The 23,738-nt window shown below is 42.2% G+C and overlaps 1 protein-coding gene across 1 annotated transcript in view; it reads right to left on the reverse strand.

Annotated features, from left to right (window-relative positions):
• Positions 1 to 3,116: 3,116 nt before the first annotated feature.
• Positions 3,117 to 23,738, reverse strand: part of LOC119946741 (mediator of RNA polymerase II transcription subunit 26-like) — an 86,908-nt gene continuing 66,286 nt past the window's right edge. The window contains 3 exon segments of the mRNA XM_038768177.1: positions 3,117 to 4,994; positions 4,996 to 5,280; positions 8,627 to 8,701. Coding sequence (XP_038624105.1) covers positions 3,633 to 4,994; positions 4,996 to 5,280; positions 8,627 to 8,701 — 1,722 coding nt within the window. The 3' untranslated portion in view covers positions 3,117 to 3,632.

Here is a 23,738-nt window from a genome sequence, read left to right on the forward strand (position 1 = left end):
ACAGATGATCTCCTTTTTGCCAAATCCAATGGCCTCTACTCTATCATAACCCTCTTCGACATGTAAGCTGCCTTCAATACTACCGACCTCTCCCTTCTCCTGGAAACAATCTCGACTTCACTGGCGTTGTCTTCTCCTGGTTCTCCTATCTCTCTGGTTGCTCATTTCTTAGTCTCTCTTGCGGACTCCTCCTCTGCCTACCACCCACTAACTGTGGAGTACCCCCACGGTTCAGTTCTGAGGCCCCATCTATTCTACATCTACAACCACTCCCTTGGAGAACTCATCCTCTCACATGGCTTCAACTACTACCTCTATTTGAATGATACCCATCTCCAGTCCTTCTCTCTCTTCATCTCTGCAGTCTTGCATTTCCTTTTGCCTTCAAGACATCTCTACTTGGATGGTCTCCCATCACCTCAAGCTTAACATATCTAAAACAGAAGTTATCTTCCCACCCAAACCCTGTCCTCCTGCAACTTTCCGATCCCTGTACACACAACCATCCTTTGTGTCTCAGAAACGTATAACCTTGCGTTTCCTTGACACCTTTCAATCCACATATTCAATCCACCAATAATTCTTGTTGGTTTGACCTTCACAACATCATTAAAATCTGCCCTTTCCTCTACATCCAAATTGCTATCACATTAATCCAATCACTTATCTTATCCTGACGATTACTGAATCAGCCTGATGATCATAAAACTGTAATTAATTTATTTATATTAATATGTCTTCCCGTCTAGATTGTGAGCTTTTGGGGGCAAGGAATGGTCTTGTGGATTCTCTGTTGAGGTGAGCAGTGTGGCTTAGTGGTAAGAGCATGAGCTTGGGAGTCAGAAGATGTGAGGTCTAATCCCGACTCTGCCACTTGTCTGGTGTGTGACCTTGGGCAAGTCAATTAACTTCTCTGTAAAATAGGGTTTAGGACTGTGAGCCCCTCATGGCACAATCTGATTACCCTGTATCTACTCCAGCACTTAGAACAGTGCTTGACACAGAATAAGTGCTTAACAAATACCATTATTATTATTATTATTATTATTATTATTATTATTATTATTATTGTTGTTGTTGTTATTATTATGTTGTACTCTCCCAACTCTCCTTAACATGTCAGGAGAGTTTGCATAGAGTGATGAAGCTTAGAGCTACCATAGTGGAAAGGTCTAAACTGAAGCATCAAAGTTGATTCACCTGTGCTGGCCAGCAGTGGCATGATGACCAAAGATAGATGATCAAGTAATCCAAAAGTTGATCAAAGAGAACTGCAGAAACTCAAGCTTTTATGCACGGAAGAAGGCAATGGTAAACCACCTCCATATCTTTACCAAGAGAACTCTTGGGACACACATACCAGAAATTTGACCGAAGATGGGAGATTCTGAAGAGGGTGTGTCCACGGAGTCGCTTTGGCTCAGAAAAAGGCTGTTGAGCCTCTCCCAAGCCTTTTTTGTACAGTGCTTTGCATACTGTCAGTGCTCAATAAATACTCGACTGTCTGAGTGACTGACTGACTGGATATTGATTAAGGACCTTGACCTTCTGAATCAGGTGCACACCACAGCTCAGAGAAAAGCGGGACTGTATGGACAAGGGAAGATTTGTTACCAGATAAAATTGCCAGTGGGAAAATGGTAGTTAAGCTATGAATGCTATAATGTTATAATGATTAAAGAATGTTACTCAATATGTTTATTGAAGGTTCAACAAATCAACTGGTGCAAGTTAAGCCTGGCCTAATCCATCTATGTGGTCAGTGATACATTTCTGTTTACTGTTTTGGTTCTTGAGTCTGCTAGAAGAAATGGGAGGGTGTCTTACCCCAAGAAAGATATGAGTATGTTTTCTAGGAAGACTGCTTAACAGCCTTATTTCTAGGAAGACTGCTTAACAACCTTATTTCTAGAAGACTGCTTAACAGCAGGCAGTGTGGTCTACTTGAAAGACTGAATAAATGAGAATTACTGGGTTCTTGTTCCAGTTGTTCGAATGGTGGCTCTTTGTTACCTTGGGCTACTCATTTAACTTCCCTGGGCCTATTTCCCCTTTCATGAAAAGGTGGATAAAATACTTGTTCTCTCTTCCTCTTAGACTGTGAATGCCCATTTCTGATTTGATTGTCTTAAATCTATCCCAGTGCTTAGCAGTGCTTGTAGATTAATAGTAATTATGGTATTTTTTAAGCATTTTAATTATGTGCCAGGCTCTGTATTAAGCGCTGGGGTGGATACAAGCAGGTCAGGTTGGACACAGTCCATGTCCCACATGGGGTTTGCAGTGTTAATCCCCATTTTACAGATGAGGTCACACAACAGACAAGTGGCAGAGCTGGGATTAGAACCCAGGACCTTCTGACTCCTGGGCCCATGCTCTATCCACTAGACCACACCACTTCCTCATAAATACATCCACTAATTGAAAGAATGAGATAGACAGTTTTCTAAATAACATCCTTACCTGAGTACATTTTAGAACTGCATTATATTTCTAAGAGGAAACTGAAGTCTAGAGAAGTCACAACAGTAGTAAATACATATTTTTACCACCCTAAACTATAATTTAGGTTAAGATGGCATTCCTGAACAAAAAGTAACTTTTCACATGCTGAAAACCTTCCTACATTTATCATCCAAATTTGTTAAAATGAAATGCTATTATAAATAATTGAACTACAAGTACTTAGAAAACTCTTTTCCAGAATGTTCTTATTTCCACATTTACATCAGAGTCCACTTAAAGGACCAAATAGCAAACTGTTCACTTCTGCATAACGGAAACTCAGAAGTGTTTCACTAAGGCTTTGCCTTAAACACTACACATTTACTACGACATGTTGGAAATGGTATTTTTTAATAAATATCCATAAAGCTAAAGCTAAATAATAGCTAAAGGAATGGGTAACAAGTTTATTTCCAGAACCCAGACAGATTTCCCTCTTTTCTCAGAGAACTCCCACCACAGTAGTATCCACTGCCCCTAATTCAGTTCTAGAAAAATGAAGATTCCTAGAAACTTGCAGAAAAGGAAAAGGGGCAGATGTCTTCTGGTTGGCAATGGAAGGAAAAAGATCATTCAAAAATATACAATTTTCAGGTTAATTTTACTAGAGACTGAATTTTCAATGAAAGCAGACTAAAATATATGGCACCTATGCAATGCTGAGCAAAACTGGCTAACTAGACTCTACCTATTTAAGAGAACTTATGTACCATAATATTAAGAGTATTCATGGAATAAAGAAAATGTAATGTAGATAAAATCAGGATTTTCTAAGTTCTGTCTCAGGCTAAGGAAAACTAATTAAACCAAAAAGTTATTCTTCCACAATGTTTTGTAAACACTGTAAATTTTGTAAATACTGTAACTAAGATTTTAACCATTGGTAGGAGCTGGGAATCATCTGCATCTGTTGGGGGATTAATGTTAAATGAAGTTTTGAACACACTTGGTCAATCTTGGGATACTCTCTGTTGGCTATTTTTTGTTAGCAAACTATTAGCAGCACTTTATAAAAGATGGTGAATTTATATTGATGATCTCCTTCCTACTCTGTTTTCCAACAAGGAGTTCACTCTCCATTTTAAATGGCTTTTGCTATTTTTAAAGTACTTTTGCAAAAGCTGCACTCAGTCTAGGCAGACATAAGGTAAAATATTCAGTCTACTGTCATCACCGTGTGGATCTACAGATATGCACTGTGTCCAATTATACCAAGTACCCTGTGTATCATAACAACCATTCACACCTGGCCAGTAAGATTCACATAGTCTGCATAGATCATTGCTTGTGACCTCTCTATTGATCCCGGGTAGGTCTGTGGATATGATTTTTGATATCTGCACATGAGTCATTCTAGTTTCTTTTCTAATGTTTTCTTCCTTTTTCAAATATTCACTCAATAAATGATAAGCTCCGGGACTTTGTACACCTGAAGCGGACAGAAAACTATTCTGTCTGTTTAAATAGGTCTGAATCATTTCATTTCTGGACAGTTCTTTCCAATTTGTTTGTTCACATGGATTTTGCAGAATGCTTTTTCGCTCCTGCCTTTCTGTTCTGTGCTGTTCAATACGTGCAGGGCTATCTCTTTGTGAAGAATCTTTCTGCATTAGGGGCTTGATTTGTCTTGTCATGGGATTAAATGTAAGCTTCCTTTTTTTTAATCTTACAGGTTTAAGACCCCCCTCTCTCACTAGTTCATCTAAATTCATTGCATAATCTCTAGATCTGTACCTTTTCTTCTTTTTATTGGCCGACTCTGCAGGAGAATCAACAGTGTCCACTGTTATAGCATCTGGGAGAAACCCAATATGGGATTCTTCACAATGAAAACTGACCTCAAAGTTGGGAGATGTGTTCTGGAAAGGTAGTCGTTCTGAATGGCAGAGGAAATTTTCAGAAGACACACATTCCTGACAGTGTTGAGATGTAACAGTTCCTGACTGAGGTGAAGTTTCCAGTAATTTTACTGCCTTAGGAGCTGTAGATGGAAGTAAAATTAGAGGTGGGGACAAGGCTACCACCTGGGAAAGGCCTGGAAACTGTGATCTTTGAGAAAGATTGGCCATTGACTGCTTCACATTCTGTTGCTGGACAAATGTTTCATTTTTTAAGTTTGTTGGACTAAGTGAACACAGTTTTCTGGTTTGGTGCTGCCCTGTGGTTTCTCCTAGATTTTCATGTTGCTGAAGTACTGCAGCCTTAAATTGCGAAGAAGTGCTTGAAGGCTTTAAAATTCCTGGAGAACCTGGGTGAGGTTTCACAGCATTAACTGGTACCTTACTATGCTTATCATTTTCACTACGCGCTGCCCTGATGTTTTCAGAGGCTGGGCACATCTTGAAGTCAAGAGAACTGGGAAAGCTTTCAGAGTTTCCTCTGATCCCATTAGTTGGAAGGGGAGAAGCGCTTTGTAATGATTCAGAGCTGGGTTTAGATACATTGGAAGGAGTGCTTTGATGTCCTTCTCTTTGAATACTCTTTTTTTTTTCTATTTCTCACTTTTACGGATTTTGGGGTGCTTAATTTTGGTATGGCATTTGTGGTTTTTAGCTTTGAACCAGCAACTGTAGTAGGTAATGTATCTTGCCTACAGTACTGAGCACCACTGCTCGCTAATCCATGTGGGTTTGATAACAAGTGGGGAACAGTCTCAGAAGTTACAGGTTCAGTGAATTTTTGCCAACTTCGCAGCAATTTCTTGGCCCTTTTGGCAAGCTCTTCATTTTTTGTCTTCTTTCTTACATCGTTGATGAACTTCCCTAATCTTGTTTCCTAGAATCAAAGAGAGGCATTTTTCGAGCAATTACAATTTAACACACAAATACTCTTGTTAGATGCACTGTTCCTAGATGTATAAACAAAATCTGAGTTGCTTTAAGAGATTATACTGGTAGAAACATGATTATTCGTACATCCTTCAATACACAACCTGGAGACATTTCCCTACAGGTACCTGCAAAACTTTTTACTGTTTTTGCATTCAATCAACCATTGGTATTCATTGAGTGCTTTACTATTCACTACTGAGAGCTTGGGAGAATACAATATAACAGAATTAGCAGAAACGTTTGCTGCCAGTAATAAACTAATGATCGAATGGATTCTTAAAGAATATTGGCTCTCATTTGAAGACTTGTATCAGGATTACCGTTTTTTCAAAGGTCTGTTTACCATTTCTTTCAGTTGATTCCATATTTCCCCAATCCTCAAGAACCTTCAGTGAGAAGCTGCCTAGCCAAGTAGATAGAGCACGGGCCTGGGAGTCAGAAGGTCATGGTTCTAATCCCGGCTCTGCTGCTAGTCTGCTGTTATTTCACTTCTCGGTGCCTGCTCAGTTACCTCATCTGTACAGTGGGGAATGAGACTGTGTGCCCCATGTGGGACAGGAGCTTTTTCCAACCTCATTTGCTTGCATCCACCCCAGCGCCTAGTACAGTGCCTGGCACACTGTAATTCCACAATTATTATTTAATCATATTTACTGTTATTGTCCAGCCACCTCCTTATCAAACAGAAACTCCTTACTAGCAGTCAATCACCTTGACCCCTCCTACCTCACCTCATTATTCTCCTACTACAGTCCAGCCTGCACAACTTGCTCCTCCTAATGCCAAACTTCTCACTGTACCTCAGTCTTGTTTATCTCACCACTAACCTCTCACCCATATCCTGCATCTGGTCCTGGAATGCCCTCTCTCTTCATATCTGACAGACAATTACTCTCCTGATCTTCAAATCCTTACTGGAGGCACAACCCTTCTAAGAAACCTTTCCCTGACTAAGCCCTCACTTCCTTGTCTTCCACACCTTTCTGTATTGCCCTGACTTGCTCGCTTTTTTCAACCCCCACCCAACCTTTTCAACCCCCACCCCCACCCACCCAGCCCCAAGCACTTGTGTATATATTCATAATTTACTTATTTATATTAATGTCTGTCTCCCCCTCTAGACTGTAGGTTCATGTGTGCAGGGACTGTGTCTGTCATTTTGTTGTACAGTGTTATTCAGTGTTATATTGTTGCACTGTTGCTATATTATTATACTCGTACAGTGCCCCGCATACAGTAAGTGCTCAATAAATACGACTGATTGATTATAATGATTATATATATGACTAACTATCAGTGCACCTGGTTATACTTATTCAAACTGAGGCTGTATTGTAAATGGCTGAATTCGGAGGAAAATTTTGCTACAGATTTACTTGCAAATAATTCAGTCCCATTCTAGACCAGCTCAGATTTATAGGCCAAGTCTCACAACTGAATAAAAATTACACTGTGAATCGCTCCTCACCCCCCTCCCTTTGTCTCTTCATAACTGCTGTTCGTAGAGGTTTTCCTAACCCTAATGCACCTAAGTTTGTCCCACTTCTCACCCTTAATGCATGCACAACTGCTCTAATGCACAGTGCACCACTGCCAAATAGAAGTAGAGCAGAAAAATATTCCTGAGGTGTTGGCTGCAACCATTCTGATGAGCAAATGTAGAATGCTTGGGCTGCAAGCCAAATGGCAGGATGCTTATACTGTGAAGAGTAAAGAGCTGTTGTTGTAAAAAGCCCCTAGTAGGGGGAAAAAAAGCACTGACACCTACCCAGCAGTAGTTAGAGTATTAGTTAAGCCCTCATTTTGTGCAGAGAACTGTCCTAAGCCCTGGGAAAAAGCATATTCAGGTTGGTTTGGACACGTATCTTGCCCCTCAAGGTGCTCACAGTCTCTGAATAGAGAAGGTTGGGAAAGACTGCAGACAGACTCATCAGGAGAAATAAACACTAAAATGTTAAAATGGCATAAAGGATAGGGTCAAATAAATAATACACAAAATGAAAACGAAATCCAGTATGGAGTTGTGGTTAAAAGAGCAGATTTTTCTCCTGGTGATTCAGTGTCCACAGCAATAACTACAACGACACTAAATTTTCTGAACTTGTATGTTACAGGGGTTGCTCTCATTCCCGCTGGGGTGGTGGAAAGCAGGAGGGGAAGAGGTTTCCTCCGTGGTGCAGAGGGGAGCTGATGCCAGGTATGGATTGTCAAAGAGGGAAGGCAGGTCACTCGGGAGGCAAAGGTGCAAATGCTGGATGTTTCATTCAGCTCTGGATATGAAAGGGGGTGGAAAAGACAGCCTGTTGTGGGCAGGGAAAGTGTCTGTTTGTTGTTATATTTTACTCTCCCAAGCATTTAGTACATGCTGTGCATACAGTAAGCACTCAATAAATATGACTGACTGACTGAATGAATGAATGAATGGCAGCATCTTTGAAAACCAACCTAGTGCACTCAGAGAAAGGCTAGGACAGGGAAAGAGTTCCTCAGTCACAGTGGAAAGGCAGAACACACACAGGGTGTACACTTGGCTCAGCTTTGGTGGGAGAGTGGGGCTGAAGATGCAAAACATCAGCTTTTATACCTTGCAGAGCATGCACAGAGCATGCCACCAGGCACGGTATATGATTTGGTTCTCCAGGTAAGAGGCAGGTACTGGTCTAAGGAGTCCATGTGAAGACCTGAAAACTAATCAACTACATGAGTTTTAAAAAGGGGAGACGAAGGAAGACTGGGTATCTCCCACTTGTGGCAAGAGGAGCCCTGCTGAGGTGCATACTGGTGAGCTATTTTTAGGGATCAAGGTGGTCAATATAGAGGCAATATGGCATATCAAGCAACAGTGTGGAAGCAGAAGATCAGATCGATAGCGGAGGTTCACCGCTGGACAGGGTGCATGGACACCTGAGCACTGTCTCAGTTGAGTTTCATCTTCACCACTGCTTCCATATGTTCTCTTTGGATCCTTGGTAAACACCCCACACTCAGCCCTCAAATCGCTTGTGTATACATTTATATATTATAATTTTTTATTAATGTCTGCCTCCCCTACTAGACTGTCAGCTCATTGTGGGCTAGACAGCATGTCTAACAACTCCATTTTATTGTAATCACACAAGTGCTTATTACAATATGCTGCACAGGGCAAACACTCAATACGTATGATTGCTTAATTAGAAACTTCAAAGTTCACAGCATTTTACTGGTTGTGAAAATCAAGAATAGATTTCATGTGTAAACTTAATCTACATGCCAACAATAATGCAACTCATGAAATGATTGGGTCATACCTCAAGTGCCTCTTTGGTAATCGGATATTTCTCCAAGCTACTGATAACTTCCAGAACAGCCACTGTGTTATGGATCTGAAACAACAGCAGTCTCAGTGTCACTTTTCTTCCTCACAAATAATACATGTGGTACTTGTTAAGGGAAGCAGCATGGCTCAGTGGAAAGAGCCCGGGCTTGGGAGTCAGAGGTCATGAGTTCTAATCCCAGCTCCACCACTTGTCGGTTGTGTGACCTTAGGCAAGCCACTTAACTTCTCTGAGCCTCAGTTACCTCATCTGTCAAATGGGGATTAAGACTATGAGCCCCATGTGGAACAACCAGATTACCCTGTACCTACCCCAGCGCTTAGAATAATGCTTGGCACGTAGTAAGTGCTTAACATGTACCATTATTATTATTATTATTATTGTTATTGTTATTATTACGGGATTACTCTGTGCCAAGTACTGAATTACGTGCTGGGGTAAATGCAGAATAACTAGATATCACACAGTCTTCTGAGAGGGTGGGGGCCCAGAGGCAGCAGATATTTAATACGTCATTTCCACTTTACAGGTAAGGAAATTGAGGAGTAAAGAGGTTATAAACCCATTATCAAGGCAATACAGCAACCAGGTGGCAGGGCTGGGATCAATATTCAAGTTTCCTGGCTCCCAATCCTGAGTTTTACCAGCTAAATCTAATTTGTTACATTCCCCCCGCCCGCCACCCCCCCCCCCACCAAAAAAAGTAAAAGGGGAATGTGAGTTTTGATTTCCATGAAAAATGAATCAATCCTGATGTCAAGGTCCTACAACTTCATCATCAGCAGCAGCAGCAGCATCAATCGTATTTATTGAGCGCTTACTATGTGCAGAGCACTGTACTAAGCGCTTGGGAAGTACAAATTGGCAACATATAGAGACAGTCCCTACCCAACAGTGGGCTCACAGTCTAAAAGGGGGAGACAGAGAACAAAACCAAACATACTAACAAAATAAAATAAATAGAATAGATATGTACAAGTAAAATAAATAAATAAATAAATAAACAATGTTCCAACACTTCAGTAACGACATGCCTCAAAATACCTGTGGTGGTGTCTGGTGATTTTACTACTCCTTTCATGAGTGCCTTTTAACAGTTGTTGCAAGTGACAGCTAGTAGCTGTCTTTGAAGTGCCTTCAAGTGCTTTTCAATACTATCCGTTTATGTGGATGGATGGAGCCCAAAGAGAAGCCCCTTCAAAAATTACCACAGAGGCAAACCTGTTCCTACTCCCCCTCAGTCTGTGAGCCCAATGTGGGTTAGGGACAGTGTCAGAGTAAGCACTTAACGAATGCAATTACTAATACTACCTGAAAGTGCTAAACTAACTGCGGCAGCCACGACTTTCCTGTCGAAAGTTCAAAAGCCACGCTTGAGGTTCCCAGCCTCTCTCACTCCAAATCCAACTGGGGCTACCACCCTTTGCCTTTAGTAGCTAACTCCCCAAATGGAAATTTTAATTACGGTAATTCTATTTACCCCTGCTCCAAGTAGGGGCTGATGGCTGAACTTTGAAGGGGTTCCTTACTAGCAACCCTTCCCCAAAATTACCATGATCTGCCTGAATTCAAGATGATATGAAACACAGCCTCGAAACACATGACACTCACTACTTATATTTTAAAGAGCTAAAAGGAATTATATATTTCTATAAAATACTAAGTAGCATTAGAATTATTTACAGTGGATTCAAAATGGTTCTGGATGATGTCAAAATAATTACAAACCATATCTTGGAATAAAACAGAAGCTACTCTTTATTACTCTAGTTCCTTATTTTAACTCCAGGTCCCATCTCCCCAAAAATTATTCTGAAACACCCTTAACAATGTATTGATGTGCTTCAGAAGGCAATGATTATATTTAGCTTAGTGGAGTTGCGATCCTTGCTTTACTTCCATTTCCAGGCAAAGTGTGTGAGAAAAGAACACCCTGTCCTCCAAGGATCATCATATCCCATCTGAACTACTCCATCAAGCCTCCTTGATCCAGGCTCCTGTCTCTCCCCTTTCCAGTCCTCACTTCACAACCTGCTGACTGGATCATTTTTCGGAGACGCTATTACATCCATATCTCTTTACCCCTACCAAAAGCCTCCTCAGCATCTAAGCGAAACTCCGAACCACCAACTTTAAGGTACTCAACCAAGCTTTCTCTTCACCTTGGTGATCTTGAAACTATACCACAACACCAACACTTCATTCCCCTTACTGCCAACTAACTGTTACTTTATCTCATCTCTTGCCACTAAGGAAATTTTAGTGGAAGCACAAGGGGATGTCAACAAATTGGAATTCTAATCCTTGCTCTGCTTTGCCTGTTCTGTGAGAAGCAGCATGCTGTAATGGAGAAAGCAAGGGCCTGGGAGTCAGAAGGTTATGTATTCTAATCCCAGCACTGCCACCTGTCTGCCGTGCAACCTTGGTCAAGTCACTTCACTTCTCTGCGACGCAGTTGCTTCATCTGTCAAATGGGGATTGAGAATGTGAGCCCCATGTGGGACAAGGACAGTGTGCAACCCACTGCTTGTATCCATCCCAGCGCTTAGTACAGTGTCTGGCGCATAGTAAGCACTTAACAGATACCGTCATTATTATTGCTATTATTATTGTGACCCTGAGAAAGTCATTTAACCCTTCTAGGTAGCAGTTTCATCATCCGTAAAGTGTGGATGTAATACCAATTCTCTCTCCCCACACCAACTGGGAGCTCCATTATGTGACATGGGCTATGTCCAATCCACTTAAATTGTATCTACCCTGGAATTTAGTGCAGTGTAAGTTAGCACATAAAAAGCACTATCAATTATCATTATTACTGTATCAGAGCTAAAAGATTGGAGAATAAAATTTAAAAAGGGTTCAGCAGCAGAGTGGAATTGCTACTAGTGTGAGGTGGGGGTATCCTTTTCATAGTCACACACTAAGAGGGAACAGGATGCCAACTCCCTCAGATACCCAGCTCTGGGGGCTTCTCTCCACATAAGGGGCAAGAGATGTTGCCCTCCTCCCAGCTCCTCAACGTACTGTGGGCCTGGGAGCAGCGTGGCTCAGCGTCAAGAGCACGGGCTTGGGAGTCAGAGGTCATGGGTTGTAATCCCGGCCCGCCACATGTCTGCTGTGTGACCTGGGGCAAGTCATTTAACTTCTCTGAGCCTCAGTTACCTCCCCTGTAAAATAGGGAGGTAAGACTGTGAGCCCCACGTGGGACAACCTGATCACCTTGTATCCCCCCCACCCCCCAGCACTTAGAACAGTGCTTCACACATAGTAAGCACTTAACAAGTGCTATTATCATTATTATTATTATTATTATTATTATTATTACTAAGATGAAGGAACCCCGATCTCCACCCCAACAACCCCAGCCCTAACCCTGTACTCCAGGAAAGGGGCGCCAACCACCTCAGCCCCATGCCTGGATGTGAGGGGTCTGGAAGCACTGAACAACCTGCCAGGCCTCCCTCCATGTACTGGGGCCCATGGACTGTGCCAAGGGAACAATGCGCTAAGTCCCCTGGCCCTAAGCATCCCTATTCTGAGGGCATAAATCCACAGAAAGAAGGAGGAATGCTGACCTCCCCAGCCCCCATTCAACACCCCATGATCCAAAGAGTGTGCCAAGGGGAAGGGATGTTGACTTGAACCTGGGTATACACCAAGAACAAAGGGCACACAAGCCTCTGCACATCAACCCAGCTACTGAGGTCGTGGTAACAACCTATCCATTCTCTCTAAACAGCAGCTAAAGACTTAACATTCACCATTCACTCTAGGGATTCCACCAGCTGGGAACTGCTGGGCTCCGACCCCCTTGAGGAACCTCCTTTTTCTTCTGAGTGCTCCAGAATGGCTCCTGGTAGTCTTTCCTAAATGGCCTAAGCTCCTCAAGGCCTCAGTCCCCTCCCTCTGGTAGACCCTTCCCTACCCAATCCCGTTCCTTTGAACCCCTGCCCCCCCTCAGCTCCTGCTCATTCAATCTAAACTGTGAGCCCATTGTTGGGTAGGGATGTTCCCGATTTGTACTTCCCAAGCGCTTAGCACAGTGCTCTGCACACAATAAGTGCTCAATAAATTCGACCGACTGACTGAACAAATGAATGAATGAACTCCACCACAACGTGTTTCCTATACCCTAATCTTCTCTGCCTGACAGAGGCAGTGCTGCTTAGTGGCAAGCGTACGGGCTTGGGAGTCAGGGGTCATGGGTTCTAATCCTAGTTCTGCCACTTGTCAGCTGTGTGACTTTGGGCAAATCACTTCACTTCTCTGGGCCTCAGTTATTGCACCTGTAATATGGGGATGAAGACTGTCAGCCCTAAGTGGGACAACCTGATTACCTTGTACCTCTCCCAGTGCTTAGAACAATGCTTGAGACTTAGTAAGTGCTTAACAAATACCATCACCGTTATTGTTATTATCATTATTGTTATTATTATGATCTTTGTCAAATCACCCCAATCCAGCCCGTTCCTAGCCCTCATACTGGCCCCTCCCCACTACCCATCTCAGCTTCCCAGCTCCTCTCCTCTTCCTTCCTTCCATCTCCATTCCCCTCTTCAACTTTCCCATCCTTCCCAGCAGTATCTCAAAAGGAGATCGCCCACCTCTGCTTGAATGATACCCTAGACATGTCCTCCTGACCCCAACCATCACACCTCATCAGAGAAATTGCCCTTCCTTTCTTCCCTTCCTGAATGCCATCTTCAACTACTGATTTTTCAATTGCATGTTCATGTAATGTATAAAACTATCTTAAGAAAACACTCCCATGACCCCATGGCTCCCTTCAGTTATCACTCCATCTCTTTCTTATCATTCCTCTCCAAACTTCTACAGAGCTATCTGCACTTGCTGCCTCCACTTCCTCACCTCTAACTCCCCCCATGACCCCCTGTATCAGTCCCCTCCACTCCTCAGAACTGTCCTTCTTTAAGATGATCTGTGATTGCCTTTTTGTCAATTCCAATGACCTCCCATCGTAATCCTCCTCGATCTCTAGGTCACCTCAGACTCTCTTACCCTGGAAATAATTATCTAACCTTCACAAAGATTCTCCTCTTCTGGCCTCCTATCTCTCCAACTGCTTATTCTCTGTATCTTATGCAGGCTCCTCTTCTGCCCTTCAACCTCTAAATCTGGCACTCTCTCATCTCATTCCCTTGAAGAAGAACTCAATCGCATCTAGGGGTTCACCTAACAACCCTTACAGAAATGACTCTCAAATTTCCTCTCTCAACTCGACCTTTCTCCTTTGGCAGTCTCCTATTTTCTTCATTCAATGGGATTTATTGAGAGCTTAGTGAGCACAGAGCACTGTACTAAGCGCTTGGGAGAGTACTATATAACATTGTAACAGCCATATTCCCTGCCATCAACAGAGCTTACAGTTTACAGGAGGAGACAGACATTAATATAAATACATATGCTACAGAGCTGTGAGGCTCGGAGAGGGGGGATGAATAAAGGTAGCAAATCAGGGCGATGGAGAAGAGGAAGGGAGGGCTTCAGTCAGGAAGGCTTCTTGGACATGGATCTTCAATAAGACTTCAAAGAGGGGGAGAGTCATTACTGGATTTGAGGAGGGAGGGTGTTCCAGGCCTGAGGTAGGAGGTGGGCAAGGAGTAGGCAGCGAGAAAGATGAGATCGAGGTACACAGCGAGAATGTTGGCATTAGAGAAGTGACATGTGCAGAGTGGATTGTAGTACGCGAGCAACTAGGTGAGGTAGGAGGGGGCAAGGTGATTGCATGTTTTACAGCCAATGGTGAGGAATTTCTGTTTGATGCAAAGGTGAAAAAAATGCAGTTTTTTGAGGAGTGGAGTGGCATGTCCTGAATATTTTTGAAGAAAAATGATCCGGGAAGCCGAGTGAAGTGTAGACTGGTGTGGGGAGAGACAGAAGGCTGGGAGCAAGGAGCAAGCAATCAAGGAGGTTGATTCAGTAGCAGTTGGGATGGAGAGAAAAGGGCAGATATTAGCGACATTGTGAAGGTGGAACTGACAGAATTTAATGATGGACTATGACAGTTGAATGAGAAAAGAGTCAAGGATATACCTAAGGTTGCAGGTTTGTGAGACAGGAAAGGATGGTGGTGCCGTCTACAGTGATGGAAAAGTGAGGGGAAGGACAAGGATTTTTTAGGATAGTGGAAATATGGCCATGTTTGATAGGGGTGAGGAAGAAGCCGTAGGAGAACCAACAGCTGAAGATGACTGTTAGGGAACAATGAAGAGAGGGGACCAGAGATTTGATAAGGTGAAAAGGAACGGGGCTGGGTGTGCCGGTGGAGGGGGTGGATTTTGAGCGAAGGCAGGGTTCACCTCTAGAGATACTGCTGGGAAAGATGGGGGAGTTGAAGAAGGGGCACGAGGGGGGAGGGACTGAGGAGGGGCAGGAAGATTTTAGGGAGATCATACCTGAGAGTGTCAATTTTCTTAATAAAGTAGGTGGCCAGGTCACTGGGGGGCAAGGGATGGGGGAGGTGGAGGGACAAGGGTTTTGAGGAGGTAGTTAAACGTCTGGGACAACTGGTGAGGGCGATGGGCATGGGTGTCAGTAAGGATGGAGAAATTATTTTGCTGGGCAGAGGAAAGAGCAGAGCTAATGCATGCAAAGGTAAACTTGAAGTGGATGAAGTCAGCCTGATATCTAGAATTCCGCCAGCAGCACTCTGCAGTTTGTGCACAAGAGCAAAGGAGGTGCACTGTGAGCCAGGTGATCCAGGACTGTGTACGAGTACTGTATGAGAGCATCAGAGGTATAGGACAGTAAGTGAATTGAGTTCAGTAGAGAGGGTGGTGTGTTGAGAGCATCAATTTGGTCAGCAAGGGACGGAATTTGGAGTACAGAGGCTAAAAGGCATGATGTGAGTTGAGAAAACTGGATGGCGTCAAAAGATCATAGGTACTTGTGGGGGAAGAGTAGTTTTACCCGAGGAGGGGAGGGGAAGGGGGTGGAGGTCTGTGGGAGAGAAGGCAAGTGAGGAAGTTGTGATTAAACAGAGGGATTTCCATTGGTGAGGGTCGAAATTGTGCAGTGGCTAGAGATGATATCGAATGGGTGTCCACTTTGGTGGGTGGAAATGGTGGGATGGAGCAGGCAGTCAATGGAGTGACTGAAGGATAGCAGCAGAAGGGTCATCAGGAACATCTATGTGGATAGTGAAGTCCCCAAAGATCAATGTAGGCATTGCGATAGACAGAAGTAGTATAAGAAAGGGATCAAAATGGTTAAAGAAGTTGGAGGCGGGTCCTAGAGGGTGTAGGTGATCATTACTACACATTATGATCAAAGAAGCAGTGTAGCTCAGTGGAAAGAGCACGGGCTTTGGAGTCAGAGGTCATGGGTTCAAATCCCGGCTCCGCCATTTGGCAGCTGTGTGACTTTAGGCAAGTCACTTAAATTCTCTGTGCCTCAGTTACCTCATCTGTAAAATGGGGATTAATACTGTGAGCCCCACGTGGGACAATCTGATCACCTTGTATCCCCGCCAGTGCTTAGAACAGTGCTTTGCACATAGTAAGTGCTTAACAAATGCCATTATTATTATTATTACTAGAATCTGGAGTGGTGGTAGAGGAACATGTCAGGGGCTTCAGAGGAAGGAAAAGAAAGGGCTGGGGCATGAAATGGTACGCAGAGTAAGCACTCAATAAATACGATTGAATGAATGAATGAATGAATAAATACAAAAACAGCACTGGGGTGTGGGAAGAATGCCAACTCCTCCTTTCTCAGTGAGTCCAGGAGAGAGGGAGAAGATGAGACCCCCCGCCCTCTGGTGAGAGCAGCAGGGGAGACGTTGCAATCTGGGGACAGACAAGGATCTCTACTTGGATGTCAAAATGACTTGATTCGTTCAAAACAGAATTAGAAATCTTCCAGCCTCACTTTCCTATCGCTTATAGACAATTGAACCCTTACATGTAATGTCACGAAATACCATCAGTTCTATCTGAACATCTCTAAAATCTGTCCTTTCCTCTCCATCCAAACTGCTACCATACAAATCTCAGCATTCAGCATTCAGCATTTCATGCCTTGACCACTATATCAATCTCCTTGACGACCTCCCTAAATGCTCTCTCTCCACTCTGCTACACAAAACATTTCTCTGAAAAACAGTTTTCCCCATTGCTCAAAAGCCTCCAACAGCTGCCCACCCAACTCTGCATCCAACAGAAACTCCTTACCTTTAAGGTAAGATAAAGTAAGGTAAGGCTTTAAGGTACTTATTCACCTCTCTTCTGCCATCTTATCCTCCTCCTTGAGATCCTACTAAAACCCAAGACCCCAAACCCAGCCACTCTGCTCCTCCAATCCCAACCTACTCACCAAACCCCAGTATTTTGTTTCTGTCACCAACCCCTTGCCTGTGCTCCACCTTGAGCCTGGAACTCCCTCCCCTACATATCTGACAGTCCACCCTTCTCCCCAATTTCAAAATCCTCCTAAATCACATCTCTTCCAAGAAAACTTCTTACATACTAAAAAACTAATTTGAATGGTCATGTCAAGTGTATATAAGCTGCAAGCACACAAAAGGTTTTGACAGAGGAGAGTGGAAGCAGTATGGTCTAGTGGAAAGACGATTTGCCCAAGAGCCAGAGGACCTAGGTTTTCATCCTCGTTCTGTCACTTGTCTGCTGTATGACCCTGGGTAAGTCGTTTGATTTCTCTGTGCCTCAGTTTCATCATTCATAAAAATTAGGATTAAAACTTTGAGACATTAAAATTATGTGAAACATGGCCTGTATCCAACCTGATTTATCTTGTACCTACCCCAGCTTTTAGAAAAGTCCCTGCCACATTGTGAGTGATTAAACAAATCCCTTAAAAAATGGGATTGCTCTGCCCTTTGGGTGGTGCTCAGATGAACTGTAGGAAATTAAATTCCAGGGTACATTAAATTGTCCTAAAACCCCCACTTAGGTCACCTTTATCTGATGGTGTGCACCCACCGATGCTGATCAATCAGTCACTTAAATCAATGCCATTTATTGAGCTCTTACTATTTGCAGAAAGCACTATATAGACCGCTTGGGAGAGTACAATACAACAAAGTTGGCAGAAGTGTTCCCTGCCCTCAGTGAGTTTACGGTTTACAGGGGGAGTTGAATAAAGCAAACTATAGTAGGAAACTAATACCCAGAAAGCACATTTCTTGCAATTAAAATGTCACTAACAATGAAGTCTACAGACAACTAATCCTAGGTTAATAAAATCCCAGCAAGAGCTTGACTAAATCTGAAAACAATTCTCTTTCCATGAATGCCCATGACATTTCAATTAAAAACTAAACCAGCCCCTTCAGCTAGTATCTTGGGCTCTAAATATGCCAGGCCTGGGGGTCAAAAGGACCTGGATTCTTATCCCAGCTCACCGCTTGTCTGCTGTTTGACTGTAAGTCACTTAACTTGTCTATGCCCCAGGTACTTCATCTGTAACGTGCGCATTTCAACTGTGAGCCTCATGTGGAACTTGAATTGGGTCCTACCTGATTACCTTGTATTTCCTACAGCACTTAGAACAGTGCCTGGCACATAATAAGTGCCTAATAAGTACCACAAAAAGAGGGATAGTGTTAATATATAAACTTCAGAACATACATTTAAATCCTCTAGAACCAAACATGGGGCTGGGGTATCTTTTTACCAAACCTAGACTCTGTTACACTCTATGGTTAGGCTGGGCATTGCTATGTCCAAGGTAAGTAGGGCTTATTTTTAGTCCATATTCTTAAATGAGGGAATGAAAGTTCTTCGCAAGGACTCTTCTGCCCTTGTTTTCGTTTTGGATTCAAGGGACAAATTTGGAAATACTTCATTTCTGAAGAATTAGAGAGTATTAGAGTAGAAGTATTAGATTAGTATCCCATTAAGGAGCCACACAGTAGTACGAAAAGCAAAACCTCAGAGCACCAAGAATTATGATTTTCTAACAGCTCTTCATTCTGTACCTGCCCATATGCTCAAGCTCATGCTCAAACTTTCTGTTTGACATTTATTGTTTGATAATTTATTAAAGCCAGAATTTTTAGAGTAGGAAATTGGGCCTATGTTAAAATGTTTCAAGGACAAAACAGAGAAAATCAGACACTAGGGAGAGAAGGGAAAGAAGGGCAAGAAACAAAACATACTCAAATTCACTGAATTTCTTGGTCTATCAGAATGTGAAATTCCATTCTAATGCTCTCCTCTAGAATTTAACCTTGTTGTGGGCAGGAAACATATCTGCCAGTTCTGTTGTACTGTAGTCTCCCAAACGCTCTTAAAGAGTGTTCGGCATAAAGGAAGTGCTCAAAAAATATGACTGATTGATTTATTGATTGATACAAACCTCCAGGAATCTGAAGCATTTTGGCTCCTTCTACTAAGTCCTTAGGCTGTTGAGTGTCTCACAAATCCCTTTCTTTCATAGAATAAGCATTGGTTTCTAAGTGCTGGGCATACATATAGATATTCATTCATTCAATCGTATTTATTGAGCGCTTACTGTGTGCACAGCAGTGTGCTTGGGAAGTAGAAGTTGGCAACATACAGAGATGGTCCCTACCCAACAGCGGGCTCACAGTCTAGAAGGGGGAGACAGACAACTGAAAAAAACATATTAACAATCAATCAATCAATCAATCATATTTACTGAGCGCTTACTGTGTGCAGAGCACTGTACTAAGCACTTGGGAAGTACAAGTTGGCAACATATAGAGATGGTCCCTACCCAACAGTGGGCTCACAGTCTAGAAGGGGGAGACAGAGAACAAAACCAAACATATTAACAAGATAAAATAAATAGAATAGATATGTACAAGTAAAATATACAAATAAATAGAGTAAAAAATACATACAAACATATACATATATACAGGTGTGGGGAAGGGAAGGAGGTAAGGCAGGGGGGATAGAGGGGGAAGGAGGGGGAGAGGAAGGAGGGGGCTCAGTCTGGGAAGGCCTCCTGGAGGAGGTGAGTTCTCAGTAGGGTCTTGAATGGAGGAAGAGAGCTAGCTTGGCGGATGTGGGGAGGGAGGGCATTCCAGGTCAGGGGGATGACGTGGGCTGGGGGTCGATGGTGGGATAGGCGAGAATGAGGCACGGTGAGGAGATTAGCGGCAGAGGAGCGGAAGGTACAGGCTGGGCTGTAGAAGGAGAGAAGGGAGGTGAGGTACGAGGGGGGCGGGTGACGGAGAGCCTTGAAGCCGAGGGTGAGGAGTTTCTGCCCGATAAAATTTTAACAAGATAAAATAAATAGAATAAATATGTACAAATAAAATAAATAAATAAATAGAGTAATAAATAGGTACAAACATATATACATATATACCAGTGCTGTGGGGATATATAGATCATGGATTAGTACCAGGGTTAATTGAGCCAAAATCAATAGTCATATATATATACAGAGAGAGAGAGAGAGAGAGAGAGAGAGAGAGAGAGAGAGAGAGAAGGAAATATATATATATTATAAGATTATAATATATATTATATATATTATAAGATATATATATATATAAGATTGCCAGGTCTATAGTAGTAGCAGCAATTCTACTAAAATTTGGTGGCTATGGAATTCTATGAATCATTATTATCTTAGAACCTGTCTCTAAATTTATAGCTTACCCTTTCATTATTTTAGCTACTTGAGGTATAATTATAACCAGCTCTATTTGTCTCCACTAAACAGACCACAAGTCCCTGATCGCTTATTCATCGTTAAGTCACACAGGCCTAGTAGTGGCTGCCTCCTTAATCCAAACACCCTGAGGCTTTATGGGCGCCACAGCAATAATAATTTCACACGGGCTCACCTCTTCAATATTATTTTGTTTAGCTAATTCCAACTATGAATGAATTCACAGTTGGACCATACTCCTAGTTCTACCCCTAATAAGCTCATAATGTCTACTGGACAGCCTAGCCAATCTAGGATTACCACCAACCATTAACTTAATCGGTGAATTAATAATCACTGTCTCCACATTCTCCTGATCTAACTTTACCCTTATTCTATTGGGGCTTAACACTGTTATTACAGCTATCTACTTCCTATATACACTAGTTACATTCAACATGGAAAATTAACTTCCCACTCTTTATCAACTAATCCTACCTTCACCCGAGAACATACAATTATAGTCCTCCACTTACTTCTACTCATCCTTCTGACACTAAACCCAAAGTTAATCCTAGGAGTAGCTTACTGTAGATGTAGTAAAATGATAATGTTAGATTGTGAATTTAAAATTAGAAGTTTAATTCTTACTATCTACCAAGAGAGAAATAAGGAGCTGCTAATCCTTAACTTCACGTGTGAACATATGGCTCTACGTTTAAAGGATAAAAGTCTTCCATTGACCTTAGGAGTCAAAAGCTTTGGTGCAATTCCAAATAAAAGTAATTAATCTGTTATTTACTTCCATTCTCTTAACATCCCTAATTATCCTATTTATTCCCCTTTTGACATCATTTACACCGTACTATAAACTTACAACCTACCCCCACCGTGTAAAAACTATAATCATATGATCCTTAATTATTAGCCTATTCCTTTGCTGCTACTCCTTAACCAAGGTTTTGATTCAACCATTACCAACTGACATTGGTTCACTACACACACTTTAAAGTGGATAATAATAATAATAATGGCATTTATTAAGCACTTACTATGTGCCAAGCACTGTTCTAAGCGCTGGGGAGGTTACAAGGTGATCAGGTTGTCCCACGGGGGGCTCACAGTCTTAATCCCCATTTTACAGATGAGGTAACTGAGGCACAGAGAAGTGAAGTGACTTGCCCAAAGTCACACAGCTGATAAGTAGCGGAGCCAGAATTAAAACCCATGACCTCTGACTCCCAAGCCCGTGCTCTTTCCATTGAGCCACGCTGCTTCTCTATCTATATAGTCCTATCTTCCTACCTATTGCACTTTTAATTACCTGGTCAATCATGGAGTTTTCCATTTGATATATAAACTCGGACCCAAAAATTAATCAATTTATAAAACACTTATTAGTTTTTCTAATCACAATGCTAACCTTCATCTCTGCCAGCAATCTGTTCTACCTGTTCATTGGCTGAGAAGGGGTAGGAGTAATATCATTTATACTTACTGGCTGATGACATGCTCGAACCGACACAAACACTGCAGCTATACGGGCTATTCTTTACAACCGAATTGGAAATATCGGATTTATCCTAGCTATATCTTGATTTATTATAAACACGAACTCAAGAGAACTCAATCAAGTCTTTCTACTTCACGCACACCTACTCTCTCTACTAGGACTTAACAGGTAAATCAGCCCAATTTGGACTTCACCCATGGCTCCTATCTGCAATAGAAGGACCCAACCCCGTTTCAGCCCTATTACATTCAAGCACTATAGTCGTCACAGGTATTATCTTCCTAATGGTTCGATTCTCCCCCCCCTCCTTGAACATAATTTAATCGCCCTAACAGTAGCCCTGTGTTTAGGAGCTGTTACTACCTTATTCACAGCCGTATGAGCCCTAACACAAAAGGATATTTAAAAAATTATCACTTTTTCCACCACAAGCCAACTAGGCCTAATAATAGCCACTTCTGGACTTAATCAACCATTCTTAGCCTTTCTCCACATCTGTACCCACGCCTTCTTCAAAGCTATACTCTTCCTAATCTAAACGACGAACAAGATATTCGAAAAATAGGGGGCTTAATTAATATTTCACCGGTTACATCATCAGCCCTAATCATTGGTAGCCCAGCCCTAACAGGAATACCATTTCTAGCCGGCTTTTACTCCAAAGACCTAATCATCGGTCTCCAAAGGCCTTCCCAGACTGAGCACCACCATTCCTCTCCCCCTCCCCAAACCCTCGTCCTACCTCCTTCCCCTCATTCATTCATTCATTCAATCGTATTTATTGAGCGCTTACTGTGTGCACAGCACTGTACTAAGCGCTTGGGAAGTACAAGATGGCAACATATAGAGACTGTCCCTACCCAACAGTGGGCTCACAGCACCTGTATATATGTTTGTACAGATGTATTACTCTATTTATTTTACTTGTACATATTTACTATTCTATTTATTTTATTTTGTTAATATGTTTTGTTTTGTTGCCTGTCTCCCCCCTCTAGACTTTGAGCCCGCTGTTGTGTAGGGACCGTCTCTATATGTTGCCAACTTGTACCTCCCAAGCGCTTAGTACAGTGCTCTGCACACAGCAAGAACTCAAAAAATATGATTGAATGAATGAATGAATGATTCGAATCTCTTAACACTTCTAACCCAAACGCCTGAGCGTTTCCTTAACTACAGCAGCCACCACATTTACCGCTGTTTATAGTGCACGAGTAATCTTCCTTGCATTACTTAACCAACCACGATTCTCTCCAGCAAGTATAATTAATGAAAACAACACATTATTGATTTGACCCATCAAACGACTTGCCTTTGGACGTATTCTCGCTGGCTTCTTCTTGACCTCATATACCAACCCGGGTACTTTAAACCCTACAACTATACCTTATTTTTATCAAAATAGCTGCTCTGGCAATTACATTACTTGGCTTTATTCTAGCCCTGGAACTGTATGTGTCAGCAAACAACACCCCACTCCCAACTCTATTCCTTCTCCAATGTACTTGGTTACCTCCCACTAGTTCTACACCAAAAACCTACCACTCAAAGCTTTTCCCTACGTCAAAATGTAGCAACCATGGTAATCGACCTAACGTGATTTGAAAAATCAGGCCCCAAAGGAGTCTCCCTATAGCAAAGTGTTCTTCCAATATCCATCACTGAAGCTCAAAAAGGATTAATAAGAATTCACTTCTTATCATTCCTTATTAAACCACCAATTATCATTACCTTACTACTAATTTAATATTCACCACGAGTCACCTCAAGTACTACAAAAATGGTTGAAAATAAAATTCATCCTGAAACAATTCTCAACCACCACTAGCGTATAATAATGACACGCCATTTAAATCTCCACCTACAATCTCTACTGCCCCTAAATCTAACAAATCATAATTGATACTCAAATTAACCTCCCCAGAAAACCCATATCAAATTACCCCTAACACCCCAATTATA

Source organism: Tachyglossus aculeatus, chromosome Y3 (assembly GCF_015852505.1).
Source record: "Tachyglossus aculeatus isolate mTacAcu1 chromosome Y3, mTacAcu1.pri, whole genome shotgun sequence".
Classification (NCBI taxonomy): Eukaryota; Metazoa; Chordata; class Mammalia; order Monotremata; family Tachyglossidae; genus Tachyglossus; species Tachyglossus aculeatus.